Source organism: Adiantum capillus-veneris, chromosome 9 (genome assembly GCF_014529385.1).
Source record: "Adiantum capillus-veneris isolate H3 chromosome 9, ASM1452938v2, whole genome shotgun sequence".
Lineage (NCBI taxonomy): Eukaryota > Viridiplantae > Streptophyta > Polypodiopsida > Polypodiales > Pteridaceae > Adiantum > Adiantum capillus-veneris.
In genome coordinates this window covers 108,145,577-108,160,641 of record NC_140939.1, presented here as the reverse complement: position 1 = coordinate 108,160,641, position 15,065 = coordinate 108,145,577, and the positions used below count along the sequence as shown (strand labels likewise).

The window sequence follows — 15,065 nt, the reverse complement described above, 5'->3', positions numbered from 1 at the left end:
GATAGAGATAGAGAGAGAGAGAGAGAGTGATGTGATATTGTGCATCACACCGTAGAGAAAGATTCTTATATGTAGCCTTCACATATGTGTGTGTGTAGAGAGAGAGAGAGAGAGAGAGAGAGAGAGAGAGAGAAGAGAGGAATTACGGGGTGATGATGAAACGCTGCTTCAAGCCTACCACCATAAGGCTTGCATCAGACCTGCTGCCATAAGCACGAAGCCTCTTATGTGTGGGGAAGCACACTTGCATGCGACTCTACAATACTCGCCCCGACGCTTGGCTTCAACCTTGCTTCAACGATTTTCACCACATAAAGAGGTCCTTCCTTTGTTCTCTGCAATGGCCTCTTCTACATTACCTTCGGCTTTTACAGTAGACCCTAGGGAAGAAGTTCAGAGTTTAGGTCATGAACAAATGGATAACATCCCCTCCTTTGATGCGTCTGCTCTGTATGATATTTTACAAGATGCCACCACTAACAATACTCAGATAAAAGGGGATCATTAGGTATCTTTGGACTCTAAAATGGTTTGGCAACAAATCTCTGTATTCAAAGCGAGAGTTGTTGCTTTTTTTTCTAATGGTATATAGCCTCAAATCAATGATATAGGACATGCCATTGATAAGGTCTTTGGTGCTCATGTTATAGACAAAAACTTTTATTTTGGGTAGGGACTTTTTGAGGTACTGTTTCTTAGGCCCTTCTTGTTGAAACCTACTGTTATATTGTCTGGGGAGGTTGTTCACGTGTTTGACTGGAAACCCATTACAATGATAAAGGATGCCTTGCTTTCTCAGTGCCCTATGTGGGTAGAATACATTCACTTACCTTCCTTTATGTGGCCATGCATTAAGGATATTAATGTTACATTGGGCTAAGTCTTGTATGCCCCCACAATTAATTCCCCCAACAGAAACAAAGCATGCCTATTGTGGAATACCAAAAAAACCTGTCCACAAAACTATAGATGGGTGAAAGCATGTTAACCCGTCACGCTTTTTGTGCTAGTTAGCATTGTCAAGTTAGCACATCTTTAAAAAGTTGGGCGTCCGGTGAAATTTTTACAAATAATATCAAAATTTATTAGAGGTTATACATTTGGATTCCTTGTTTCAAGAGCTTTCTATCGATATATCCCATGTCATAGATCTTGGAGATGTAGCTCATGTTATTGTACTAGCAAGCATATGTCAAAATTGTGCTAGTTAGCATTGTCCGGGACATGAAAAAGTGTGACACGTTAACATGATTTCACCCAGATATAAACATCCCTTATGTAGGTAGGATGGTGTTGTATCTAAAATGGGGCTCTCTAGCAAGTGTATGTTTTAATTGTAACAAGTTGGGGCACTTCTCTAGAAACTGCCCCACCATGTCTCAATCCTCAAGGGATCTAGTTCCCTCTTATCCAGGTAGCAAGAACTTGGTTCCAAGGGAGAAAATATTTGGTTAATCTCCTAGTACATTTCAATGAGGCAATGGCAGTAGTCCTTTGGTGAATCATACATCTGTAACTATCTCTCTTGCTTATGCTCATGCACCTAGCACAGTAGCTAGCCATGCTAAAGGGGTCTCTAGACCTCTATTCAACCCTAGTCATGCAGGGAACCATGCAAAATCTGGTAGTGGTGGGCACCAAGGTCCTTCCTCATATGCTAACCCTCATGGTATCAATATATTAAGCTTCATTGTGGTTAGAATAGAAGATAGAGTAGATCAAGTTTGTTTGTGTTAGAATAGAAGATAGAAAGAGGAGAAGAAAAAGTACAAAGATTAGAGATAGGGGAAAGAGGGAGAGAGAGGGAGAGAGATGAAGAGGGAAAAGCAGGAGAGATAAAGAGGGAAGAGAGAGAAAGAGAGATAGAGAGGAAGAGGGAGGGAGAGAAGGGAGAGAGAGAGAGAGAGAAAGAGATAGAGAGAGAGAGAGAGAGAGAGAGAGAGAGAGAGAGAGAGAGAGAGAACGGGAAAGAGGGAGAGATAGAGAGGGAAGAGAGAGAAAGAGATAGAGAAGGATAGAGAGGGAGAGATAGGGGAAAGAAAGAGAGATAGACAATGATATAGAGAGAAAGAAAGATATAGAGGGATAGAGGGAGAGGGAGAGAGAGAGAGAGGGAAGAGAGGGAGAGATAAAGAGGGAAGAGAGAGAGAGAGAGAGAGAGAGAGAGGGAAGAGAGGGAGGGAGGGAGAGATAAAGAGGGAAGAGAGATAGAGATAGAGAGGATTAGAGGGAGAGAGAAAAAGAAAGAAAGATAGAGAGAGGGAAGAGATAGGGAAGGAGGGAGAGAGATAAAGAGGGAAGAGAGAGAAAGAGAGGTAGAGAAGGGGAGAGACAGAGAGAGGAATAAAGGGAGAGAGAGGGGAAAGAAAGAGAGATAGAGAGTGATAGAAGGAGAGATAGAGAGAAAAACAAAGATAGAGAGGGATAGAGGGAGAGAGAGAGGAAAGAGAGAAAGGGAGAGAGATAGGGGAAAGAAAGAGAGATAGAGGGAGAGAAAGAAAGATAGAGAGGGATAGAGGGAGAGATGGGGAAAGAGAGAGAGAGGGAGAGAGATAAAGAGGGAAGAGAGAGAGAGAGAGAGATAGAGAGGGAGAGAGAGATAGAGAAAGAGAGGGAAAGAGGGAGGGAGAGAGAGAGATTGTAAGGACACAGGTCCTACTAGCAAGACAAAAAGAAGGCAGGCATAGAGGTCTATGCACATTACAGGAAGGGAGACAATGAGCAAAAACCGCAGCAGGGAGAGAGAAAAAGAAAGAAAGATAGAGAGAGATAGATAGAGAGGGAAGAGATAGGGAAGGAGGGAGAGAGATAAAGAGGGAAGAGAGAGAAAGAGAGGTAGAGAAGGGGAGAGACAGAGAGAGGAATAAAGGGAGAGATAGGGGAAAGAAAGAGAGATAGAGAGTGATAGAGGGAGAGATAGAGAGAAAAACAAAGATAGAGAGGGATAGAGGGAGAGAGAGGGGAAAGAGAGAAAGGGAGAGAGATAGGGGAAAGAAAGAGAGATAGAGGGAGAGAAAGAAAGATAGAGAGGGATAGAGGGAGAGATAGGGAAAGAGAGAGAGAGGGAGAGAGATAAAGAGGGAAGAGAGAGAGAGAGAGATAGAGAAAGAGAGGGAAAGAGGGAGGGAGAGAGAGAGATTGTAAGGACACAGGTCCTACTAGCAAGACAAAAAGAAGGCAGGCATAGAGGTCTATGCACATTACAGGAAGGGAGACAATGAGCAAAAACCGCAGCAGGGAGAGAGAAAAAGAAAGAAAGATAGAGAGAGATAGATAGAGAGGGAAGAGATAGGGAAGGAGGGAGAGAGATAAAGAGGGAAGAGAGAGAAAGAGAGGTAGAGAAGGGGAGAGACAGAGAGAGGAATAAAGGGAGAGATAGGGGAAAGAAAGAGAGATAGAGAGTGATAGAGGGAGAGATAGAGAGAAAAACAAAGATAGAGAGGGATAGAGGGAGAGAGAGGGGAAAGAGAGAAAGGGAGAGAGATAGGGGAAAGAAAGAGAGATAGAGGGAGAGAAAGAAAGATAGAGAGGGATAGAGGGAGAGATAGGGAAAGAGAGAGAGAGGGAGAGAGATAAAGAGGGAAGAGAGAGAGAGAGAGATAGAGAAAGAGAGGGAAAGAGGGAGGGAGAGAGAGAGATTGTAAGGACACAGGTCCTACTAGCAAGACAAAAAGAAGGCAGGCATAGAGGTCTATGCACATTACAGGAAGGGAGACAATGAGCAAAAACCGCAGCAGGGAGAGAGAAAAAGAAAGAAAGATAGAGAGAGATAGATAGAGAGGGAAGAGATAGGGAAGGAGGGAGAGAGATAAAGAGGGAAGAGAGAGAAAGAGAGGTAGAGAAGGGGAGAGACAGAGAGAGGAATAAAGGGAGAGATAGGGGAAAGAAAGAGAGATAGAGAGTGATAGAGGGAGAGATAGAGAGAAAAACAAAGATAGAGAGGGATAGAGGGAGAGAGAGGGGAAAGAGAGAAAGGGAGAGAGATAGGGGAAAGAAAGAGAGATAGAGGGAGAGAAAGAAAGATAGAGAGGGATAGAGGGAGAGATAGGGAAAGAGAGAGAGAGGGAGAGAGATAAAGAGGGAAGAGAGAGAGAGAGATAGAGAAAGAGAGGGAAAGAGGGAGGGAGAGAGAGAGATTGTAAGGACACAGGTCCTACTAGCAAGACAAAAAGAAGGCAGGCATAGAGGTCTATGCACATTACAGGAAGGGAGACAATGAGCAAAAACCGCAGCCGCCCCATCTACGCCCTCCACAGTGCACGTATAAAGCAGGCGACCAAGGCAAATTCAACCGGAAATTCTATGGCACTGAGGCTTTGTTGGTGTCACTGACTACACATGTAGGAAAGCCCTCTAAACCCTTGCACAAAGGAGGGTTGAACCCACCCCATTAGGGTAAAAGGCCAACTCCCTACCATCCAAGCTATTGAGCCTTGTTGTATACAACTAGGAAATATAACATACTTGAGTTAACAGAAAAAGCTAGAAGGAAAGGAAAGCTACAAACTTCAAGGAATTAGTTTCACCCTTCCTTTTTACTCCTTAGAGAAATGCAAGTTTTCTTCCAAAATTCATTTTTCTTCAAGGAAAGCTTCACAAGTGCACAAAAGCCTTCACAAACACCAATTTTTTGTGAAGAATCAACAAAGGTGTTCTTACAAAGAACAAGACGTGAAGCGCTACAATTTTTGCAAGGCGGGGATCGCATGCAATGCAAAAGTCACTGAGCATAAAAAAAACAAATACTTCAAGTTTTACAAGGTACAAGTTGACGCTCTCTCTCTCTCTCTCTCTCTCTCTCTCTCTCTCTCTACATTAGCATGTGTTTACCATGGCCAGAGGATATCCCACCTACACACACTTTTGATTTTGAGCACTCACATCAAAATCTGAGCACCATGAGTGCTGTCAAAATTAGTATGCATGATGATGCTGATCTATGAGATTATGGCCTTGTAGATATGGCTGCTTTCAAGACTTTGGAAAATTGCCAAAGCGTACTTGAATGCAACCTCTCTGCATTAAATGCAAATGTTACAAACCTTACTAAGTTACTTGTGAAATTTATGAATTCAGAGACGTCTCAAGGAGCCCAAGCTAGCACGGTCCAAGGAACCGAAGCTTGCACGACTCAAGGAGTCCATATTGAAATCACCACCAAAAATACCATTTCCTAGATTCAGCAATGTCAACCATGACCAAAGTTCCATTCTATGAGGCCATATGTTAGCAGCATATACATTAACAATATAAAGAGATCCCCATGCTCAATGCATTGTAAAAACATAGCATCAGCCCTAGAAGGGTGATCAAGCACCCACTGATGGTTGAGAGAGTTTTTTATAAATGTCAGCACCCCAGAGTACACCCCTTTGTTTCCCCCATAAAAACAAGAGTATCCTTTAAAGTGATAGATTTCTTCAGCTCTTGTATGCCACTTATGTTCCTGTATAAGCACTACATCAAGATCTTTTTGCATAACCCATTTATTAAGCATGGCCAACCTACTAAGGTCGTTAAGACCCTTAGCATTAAAGGTTGCAATTTTCATGAGGGGGCATTCATGACAACTTGGGTGTTACCGCCCTTGTAAGAGCTATCATCATTATCCACCATGTTAACCTCAAGATTTATAGCAGGAGCCTCCCGATTAGTAGTTACTTTTTAAGCAGTAGTACAAGCTTCTTCAATAGCAGCCAAGGTATCAGGTGAGGGCATATTATGTAGAATATCAAACACATTTGGGCTAATATTCCCTAAGGATTGTTTCCATGGCTTAAAAGAATTCCTGGCAAAGATTGCTTGGAACCCCTTAGCATCAATAGGCGTTTTCCCCTTATCCATCATTCTATTGATACCATGAGGATTAGCATATGAGGAAGGACCTTGGTGCCCACTACCAGATTTTGCATGGTTCCCTGCATGACTAGGGTTGAATAGAGGTCTAGAGACCTCTTTAGCAAGTCTAGATACTGTGGAACGTGCACGAGAATAAGCAAGAGAGATAGTTACAGATGTCTGATTCACCACAGGACTACTACCATTGCTTGGTTGAAATGTACTAGGAGATTTACCAAATATTTGTTCCCTTGGAACCAAGGTATTACTGCCTATATAAGAGGGAATAATATCCCCTAAGGATTGAGACACCGTGGGGAAATTTCTAGAGAAGTGCCCCAACTTGTTACAATGAAAACATGCACCCGCTAGAGAACCCCATTTAAGATACTCCACCATCCTACCTACAGAAGGGATGTTTATATCTATAGCTTTTGTGGAAAGGGGTTTTTGGTATTCCACAATAGGCATGCTTTGTTTCTATTGGGGGAATTAATTGTGGGGGCATACAAGACTTAGCCCAAGGTAGCAGTAATATCCTTAATGCATGGCCACATAAATGAAGGTAAGTCAATGTATTCTATGCACACAAGGCACTGAGAAAGCAAGGCATCCTTTATCATTTTAATGGATTTCCAATCAAACACATGAACAACCACCCCAAACAGTATAACAATAGGTTTTGACAATAAGGAAGCCTGATCTTGGGGCTTAAGAAATAGTAACTTGAAAAGTCCCTACCCAACATAATTTTTTTTTTCTATGACATGAGCACCAAAGACCTTATCAATGGCATGTCCTATATCATTGATTTGAGGCAGTCTACCAGTAGAAAAAAGAACAACAGCTCTGGCTTTGAAGGTAGAGATCTGTTGCCAAACCATTTCAGAGTAATAAGATACCCGATGATCCCCTTTGATTTCAGGATCCTTAGTGATGGAATCTTCTAAAATATTAGACAAAGCGGACGCATCAAAGGAGGGGATGTTATCTAGCTGTTCATTAACTAAACTCTGAAATTCTTCCCTAGGATCTACTCTAAAAGACGAAGGTAATGCAAAAGAGTCCATTGAAGAGAACAAAGGAAGGACTTGCTTATGTGAGTGACAGTCATTGAAGCAGGGTTGAAGCGAAGTGCCTGGGTGAGTATTGCAGAGTCACACGCATGTGTGCTTCCCCACACATGAGAGGCTCCGTGCTTATGGCCCGACAGGTCTGAAGAAGGGTTTCATCCTCACTCCACCATTCCTCTCTTTTCTCTCTCTCTCTCTTCTCTCTTCTGTGTGTGTGTGTGTGTGTGTGTGTGTGTGTGTGTGTGTGTGTGTGTGTGTGTGTGTGTGCTAATTGAATCCACAAAGACATTGTGGAAGATCTTCTTGACAGGGTTGTCAAATGTGGCAAGGGGGAGCAAGGAGGAAGAGAGGTAGATGGACCAACAGCTTAGCTGAAGAAGCAGAGAGGGGATGGGGAAGAGAGAAAGATGGGGGGCATAGATCATGTAGGTGCAGGGTGGGAGAGGGAAGGTTGATCGAAGCCGAGGAGGTGGAAGGAGAAGGGGAGGAGCCAGTTTGCATGTATATATGTATAAAAACCTATATTCATGATATCATTTCTGTCAAATTAAAACAATGTTGGGCCATATTGAAATGCTTGGGTCTGCTTGTACAAAATATATATATCCTTGTGGATGAATACACAGAATTTGAGATCTTTTGGAAGATGATTTATAAAACAATTGTATGTTTTATTCTATAAAAAGTTTGTGTCATGTCGTCCATTCATCAATTTCTCTCTCTCTCTCTCTCTCTCTCTCTCTATATATATATATATATATATATATATATATATATATATGTCAAGCATGATAATTTGTCATTACAACTGCACTTTAGCATTGCCCCTAGTAAGCTATGCTTAGGGAATCATCAAACACCAAGTAAGCAAATTTGAGAGCCATTTCCAAAACACCCAGCCCTTGATCAATTGCCATGATGGCTAGTTCATGATAAAAAAGTGTGGAAACATGAGGGTTACGAAAATGGAGGCAGAGGGATCCTTGCAACAACTGCTAACTTGAGAGATGTTAGTTCCATGCCTCCTCTCATTTGCAAGAGAATGAGGAGGTTTCTTGCAAAAGTGCATGCCACGTGCACATTATCGGAGTGGATTCACATGGTGGAGTAGTGCCTACTAATATCGAGACTCCCAGGCATTTCATGTCTTCTTTGTTTGCGTATAACGTGTCGTGACATCCTCAAGCAAGTTCATGCTTAAGGATAGTCAGCGTGCAAAGATTGAGGTTGTTCGTTCCACAATCTCTCTCACAAGAAGATAATATGAGTTGCTCATCCAATCTAAGATGTGAAATGGGTAGACACGTGCCTCAAGATGAGTACAGCCTTTCAAAAAGGCATCGACAGGTCCCTGTGCTGATCGATTTTCTTGGTGTCGGTGTTGAGAGCTAGAGGATTACTAAGGCTCTACACACCCTCATCCACTCTGTAAAATTTTATCAATCACTAGTACATCGATCTTCTCTCTTGTTCAAGGCTCTTTGGGTCAATTCTTTTGTTTTGTTAATTTTTTTGAAATTTTAAATAATGTTCTTTATTTTTTCCATAAGCAAAACAAATAAAAATACCTAAATTTGAATGTTAAGTGCTAAAGTGGGGGTCGGTAATAAACACAACAATAGTGGTGGTAATTTTTGTAGTAATAAATACGATAATATCCGTAGTAATACTTGAAATGCAAAAAAATTGTCCTTCCGCTCCCCTCTCTTCTTTGGCCATCACATTTTGGACTGTCTCGGTACAAACCATAGTAAAAGCTGGTCGCGGTAAACATTTTCAAATTTTCATAGTCCAAAGGCATTGGCTATCTAGACTATGTCTATGAAATCACTTAAATTTCAAACTAGTACTACTATCCTTGGGATTCTCCTTCTTAGGGGTCACTATTTGTAGACCCTATATATCACATGCATTAAATGACTATTTTAAAACCCCTTTGCTATGAATTTTTCACCAATAAAAGGAAACTTTTTTCATAAATTATTTTTCAAGATCAGTTTTTTGACACCCTTTTGTATGTGAAAATGTAAGGAAATATAGGATAAATTAATACTTACTATTGAACCCACGTGATAGGCACTTTTCTATTGCAGTGAACCTCTACACAACCCTAATCCCCCCCCCCCCCCCCCCCCCCCCCCCCCCCTTCTCTAAGTTTTGTGCATGCATTCTTATAGCTCCCTAAATCCTTCAATAATCATACGGGTAATGTTATATAAGTAAGTCAACTAGCATAATGCTCAATGCAAAAGAGGCCCCTTTGCCACCTGACACCCATCTTCTTTGCATAGTCAAAATCAAGGTACTGAATGATTCCTTCCTGCCATTAAGTATTGTTTCTGGCATTCAAATTATTTTTATGCCATGTTGGAGGTCTCCTAGGTTGGGTACTTTTTGAGAGTTGTGTGTGACATTATTTGCTGTATAGCTAAGAGTTTTGAGGAATATGGCTAGTGTAAGCTATGATATAACTTGTTGGTGAGACATCATACCGCGACTGGAGGAACCTAGAGTCCTCGAAAGTAGGAAATAATAGGCCAGTATCTTGTAACTTCGTGGCCAGATCCACAATGAGGAACCCAAATGTAACTTGTTGGTCAGACATCATACGACTGAAGGACCCGAGATTCCTTGAAAGTAGAAACTAATATGTCGGTATCTCTTGGTTGCATCTCAAACTAAGCTCCCGATTAATATTGGCAAAGTTGTACTATTACATTGAGCCCTGTAGTTGCATGCCCTTGAATGGGTTCTGTGCGGCATGTTAAATTAGTCTAGAGACTAATTGGCTCCAACAAATTAGTTGTTCAAAATAGTGTGGGTGTCACCATCATGAGAAGATGGATAAGCCATACATGATACAAGGTCCGTACATCTTTGGTGAACGTGCACCAAAACAAAACACAAGAAATATGCTTAAGGCAATCAAGTTGCCAACAAATTCGAGACATTAGGAGATATAGATAAAGTTTGGGTTTTTTGGAAAGCCATTTAGAAGATATAGTAGAGATTAAAAACCAAATTGGTAGTACCGATTTACATTCTGAGGCAATTACAAAATTGTTTGCGGGATCATCAAAAGGATATCGGAAGCAACATTTTGTAAAGCTCTACAATGTAATTTGTTCTCTACTTAATATAAAACTCTCGTGCCCTTTATGGAAAAAAAAGAAAAAAAAACCAAATTGGAGACACGGTCCTGCAAGGGCCACATGGAATAAGATCATAGAACATAATTTGTGGCGACACAATATTTAACTCCATTATTCAATTCAGCCAACAAAGGAATCGAAACGGAAATTGGTAGATAAATATATCTTCATGGTATCATTTTTGTCAAATTAAAACAACGCTGGGCCATATTGAAATGCTTGGGGATGCTTGTACAGAATATATAGATGTCCTTGTGGATGAATACACAGAATTTGAATGCCAGGATATTCAAGCATAGATAAATATCAATTATCTATTTATCTATTGGATTTGGAGCAAGAGCTTGATTCTGATTGGGCCGGCGGGCTTCTGAGACTCTGATAATCCGTATTGGTGATGTTGTTCTGCGTTCCAATGTGCTTGAGTCTGATTGGGCCAGCTGGCTTTGACTGCTCAGCGACATATCGTTGCCCATATTTATTAATCGTGTGCGGCTTCTTGAACGTTCTATGTCGACACCTGGTGTACTGTAATTGAAAGCCAGCATCATCAATGAATCAGAAATTTCAGTGCTCGAAAAAAACCTAGGTTTAGTGTAGTCCCACCTACAAATTTTGAAATTTACCTCTAAATTTTATATTTGAAGGTAAGAAAACCTACAAAATTTTGGAAAAATTACTGTAATTTGGTGTAAAAACCTTCAAATTTTGTTAATTTACCTTTGCTGTTTCACATATGTAGGTTTGCCAAGTTTTTGGAAAAAACGTTTTTTCGAGCACTGATCATCATCCTTTGACGCAACAAGATGGTAACTACTTCGACGTCCGTAAGCTGGGCGACAAAGTCTCCTTCTTTTGCTTCGGAAACAAGATGTACTGGGGGCTGGGGCTGGGTCTCGCGCTGCGCCGCCTGCTTGAAGTTCCAGGGTTAGAAAAATATGTTTTTCCTAACCTAAGAAAAAAAGTGCAAACTTGAAATTCTACCGGTTTTTAGATCAAAATTTGAAGCTTTTAGTGGTATTTACACTAAAACTTATGAAAATTTGCCTCGATCTTCAAGGCAAGCTCAAAATCTTTTCGGGATTTTATGATTTTAGCCGGTTAAAATATTCAATGTACCTCGGTTTTTTTCTAACCCTGCGTGACCACACTCCTTTGATGATGACCCCCGAATTGGCCGCCCATTATAGCCCACACTCTTCCTTTTTGCAAGTCTTAAGTAAATTTTGAACTCGAGAACCAAACTCTATTATTAAAATTTCTCTAGGATTTTCCATGGCACATGAATTCATCTTGAGATAAAACCACAACTATCCAATCCCATTGTAGTCACTATGTTTGGGCACGCGTCTTTATTATGAGGGAGCAAAAAACAATTTCTAGAGGTGGCCCTCTTTAAAGATATCAAGCAAGCCGTCAGGTCATGACACTAATCGTAGAGCAACTGACCTAGTTGTACAAGATTCAATAATATGTCCCAGCATGTATCTCAGATACTTGACCAGCTCGTGCAACAACCTGATAGGGTATCCAATGTGCACCTTCTCGCATTTGTCACAAAGTGATCTATAGCTAGGGAGCATGCCCTGGTTACAACAACCTGATTCCTCATCATTTCCTATTGATGCTAACGAGCTATGTTTGCGAGGATTGTGTCTTCTATAAGGCCGTTAGGCTTCTTTTGCTTCAAGAACAATTAATTTGAGTGGGGTTGGGATTGGCGCTATGCCTCCCACCAAGGCTTGATAGTGCTCTTACTTCTTGTCTATACAAATTTAGTTGACAACTTGTCTCTTTTACATCGATATCTTATATAGTATTCCTTAGATCAAGGGTGAGAAAGTTCCATGTTTAGATAGTAAGTTTTTGTAGAACTGATGATAAATCATCAACTTGGTCTTGTCCCATTGGTGTCAGTCCTTTCCTATAAAAAATGACTTGTGTACTTCAAAAACCGCGAACGGAATTTGGTTAGGTTAGGTTTAGGTTCTAAGTTAGATTATAGGTTACCTTATGTTATAGGTTAGGTTAGATTAGCTTATACGTTAGGTTATAGGTTATGTTATAGGCTGCGTTAGAGCTAGCAAAAAATAGTAGAAGAAACGCAAACGGACTTCGAAAATGTCTCGTGTACTTCAAAAAATGCAAACGGACTTCGATTCGGTTAGGTTTAGCTTATAGGCTATATGTTAGTTTAGGTTATAAGTTATGTTAGGTTAGGTTTAGGTTATAGGTTGTATGTAAAAGGTTAGGCTAGGTTATGTTAGGTTTCTTGTACGTAAAAGGCTAGCTTAGGTTAGGTTGTACGTAAAAGGTTAGGTTAAGTTAAGTTAGGTTAGGTAAGGTTGTATATTAGATCAGGTTTAGGAAATAAGTTAGGTTAGGTTAGGTTGTATGTAAAAGGTTAGGTTAAGTTAAGTTATAGGTTAGGTTTAGGTTATAGGTTTCAAAAGCGCAATTGAACTTCAAAAGTGCACACAGACTTCAAAAACACTAATATATAGTCATTGACCAATAAAGACGAGATTATTACCCTGTGGTCCTAATCTCTGTGCACCTCTAAACTGAGGTGTGCGGAGATTGGGCATGGCTAGAGAATGTGAGGTTGTTAGAGCTAGCAAAAAATAGTTAAAAAAACGCAAACGGACTTCGGAAATGACTTGTGTACTTCAAAACGCAAACGGACATTGATAAACGAAGTAAAATAACGCAATCAAACTTCAAAAGCGCACACAGACTTCAAAAACCCTAATATATAGTTATCGACTAATAAAGACAAAATTATTACCCTGTGGTCCTAATCTCCGTGCACCTCTAGACCGAGGTGTGCGGGGATCGGGCCTGGTTAGAGAATGTGAGGTTGTCATGTATTGTCATGTAGTTAGTAGCATGTAGTTATAACAAGAGTGTTTAAATTATTTTTTGCATCACTGGTAGATAAGTATGGACAATAGGATGGCGTATCCTTGTGTGCATTGCAAGCATCAAATCTATCGAAAACAAAAAATCTACGACCAATACATATGCAATCACGGTCTCTTTTCGATAGAGCAACTACAAGAGCTGCGTTATCGATCTCATGGTCCAGAGACAATAGATCAAACTGCACAAGTAGATATTGCTCCAACTTCATCCCAGAGAAGACGATTTTCAAACAAATAGCCATCAACTTAGTCCTCCCAACCAATACCTGATGTGGCATTTCAAGAAGTAGAAATGGAGTAGATGTTAGACGCGTTTTTTGACATGGATCCCATCATTGAAAACATAGAAGACAACAACATTCAAGGAAATACTACCAACATTCAAGGAAATCACGGTCTCTTTTCGATAGAGCAACTACAAGACCTGCGTTATCGATCTCATGGTCCAGAGACAATAGATCAAACTGCACAAGTAGATATTGCTCCAACTTCATCCCAGAGAAGACGATTTTCAAACAAATAGCCATCAACTTAGTCCTCCCAACCAATACCTGATGTGGCATTTCAAGAAGTAGAAATGGAGTAGATGTTAGACGCGTTCTTTGACATGGATCACATCATTGAAAACATAGAAGACAACAACATTCAAGGAAATACTACCAACCAACCTCAGCCATCTCGTCCATATTAACAGCATGATAGCAACGATACAGAGGGCGAGATGATGCAAACTCTTGCACACATGCCACTTTACAATGGTGCAAAAATCTCAGTTCTCCATACCGCTTTGGCAATGCTTAATTTGTAGTCTGCGGGTGGTCTGACGCCTTCTTCACAGAGCTTTTCAGGTAAATACATTGTATCCTAAGCATGATAAAGTGCAAATTATAGTTCAATAATGTGATCAAGGAGTTGACTTGTTCATGTAACGACAGGTTGCTTAACGAGAAAATCTTGCCAAAAGGGAATCACATGCCCCCTATCCATCCAATCGCTAAAAAGATTCTTACTATTTTGGGATTGGATTATCACAAAATACATGCACGTCCTAATGATTGTATACTTTTTTGCAATGAGTATGCAAATTTGGAACAGTGTGTCAATTCATGATGAGCCGATCGTGATGGCATAGAGCAGGTTCTTCTAGACCTACTACGACCGACCCTACGCTTAGGACTAGTGTTGTCCCTACACCGACAAGCCTCACACCTAAGTTGAGTATGCCCCCTACGCCTAGGACTAATGTGCCCCTATACTGATGGGTGGTTCATCCTCGAGAAGATATGCATCATTCTGGAGGCGGTGGTTGTTGCTCTGGTAGTGATTCTATCGATGCGTCCACATCATTGAGAGAGGGTCCCCAACTCTTTTTAGTAGATAGTTCACCGATTGTCACACCACGTACACCTTGGGGATCACACGCCGTGCCTATGGTTTGAGAGTCGACGTTATATTTATGCTTTTGAGAACTTGTCATGATTAAGCTTTTGATTTTGTGGTTTTGTTCTTTTTACAGTTTTTCTAATTTGTATACACTCACTCTTTAGCGTCAACTTGTAGGTGGAGTGAGGTTGCTTGTGCACTCTTCCTTTGGGAAGAGAGGGATGTTTTCTATTGATGCAGTACATGTAGCATCAGTTCCCAGCCCTCTTTGCTCAAAAAAGAAATTGCAAGTTTGGTTGTTGAAACAAACTTCGGTACACTTGCCGGTATGAGCCTCGAAATATGCGTCGGTATATGAAAACATTTTTGTCGTAGGTAACAGCATGTATTTCAATGCATATAACAGTGTGTATTCCGACGGACTTTACCGGTGCATATACCGACGCTACGATATCAGCGTTTATTTTGATGCTTATTACAAGGCATTTTACTTTTAAAAGAAGCTTTGTCTCATCGGTACCTGCACCGATTTTTGCGCGACGTGTTATAGTGTAAATCTATCCACAACCAACAACGTTGGAAATAAAAAATCTCCTAAAACTTGGAAACTTATACCTGGAAAAATCTAGAAGAAAATCAGCTATATTTTAAGGTTCCTATAATGTTTTTTTATGGTTTGTAGGTATTATGAACTT

At 40.7% G+C, this 15,065-nt stretch overlaps 1 protein-coding gene across 1 annotated transcript; it reads right to left on the bottom strand.

Annotated features, from left to right (window-relative positions):
* Positions 1 to 10,273: 10,273 nt before the first annotated feature.
* Positions 10,274 to 11,646, bottom strand: LOC147450954 (uncharacterized). Its single transcript, XM_086520836.1, has 3 exons — positions 11,513 to 11,646; positions 10,881 to 10,973; positions 10,274 to 10,591 (listed from the first exon to the last, which is right to left on the bottom strand). Exons 1-3 carry the CDS (start codon positions 11,644 to 11,646, stop codon positions 10,378 to 10,380), a joined length of 441 nt encoding a protein of 146 aa, XP_086376962.1. The 3' UTR covers positions 10,274 to 10,377.
* Between the last annotated feature and the right edge of the window lie 3,419 nt (positions 11,647 to 15,065).

What these genes read in the sequence shown, in the direction of transcription:
- LOC147450954 (XM_086520836.1), bottom strand. Translation starts at nt 11,646, where the DNA reads ATGCTCCCTAGCTATAGATCACTTTGTGACAAATGCGAGAAGGTGCAC. An exon ending in ATTGAATCTTGTACAACTAG is followed by an intron (nt 10,974 to 11,512) that starts GTCAGTTGCTCT and finishes AACTTCAAGCAG; the next exon opens with GCGGCGCAGCGCGAGACCCA. An exon ending in CCCAGCTTACGGACGTCGAA is followed by an intron (nt 10,592 to 10,880) that starts GTAGTTACCATC and finishes TTTCAATTACAG; the next exon opens with TACACCAGGTGTCGACATAG.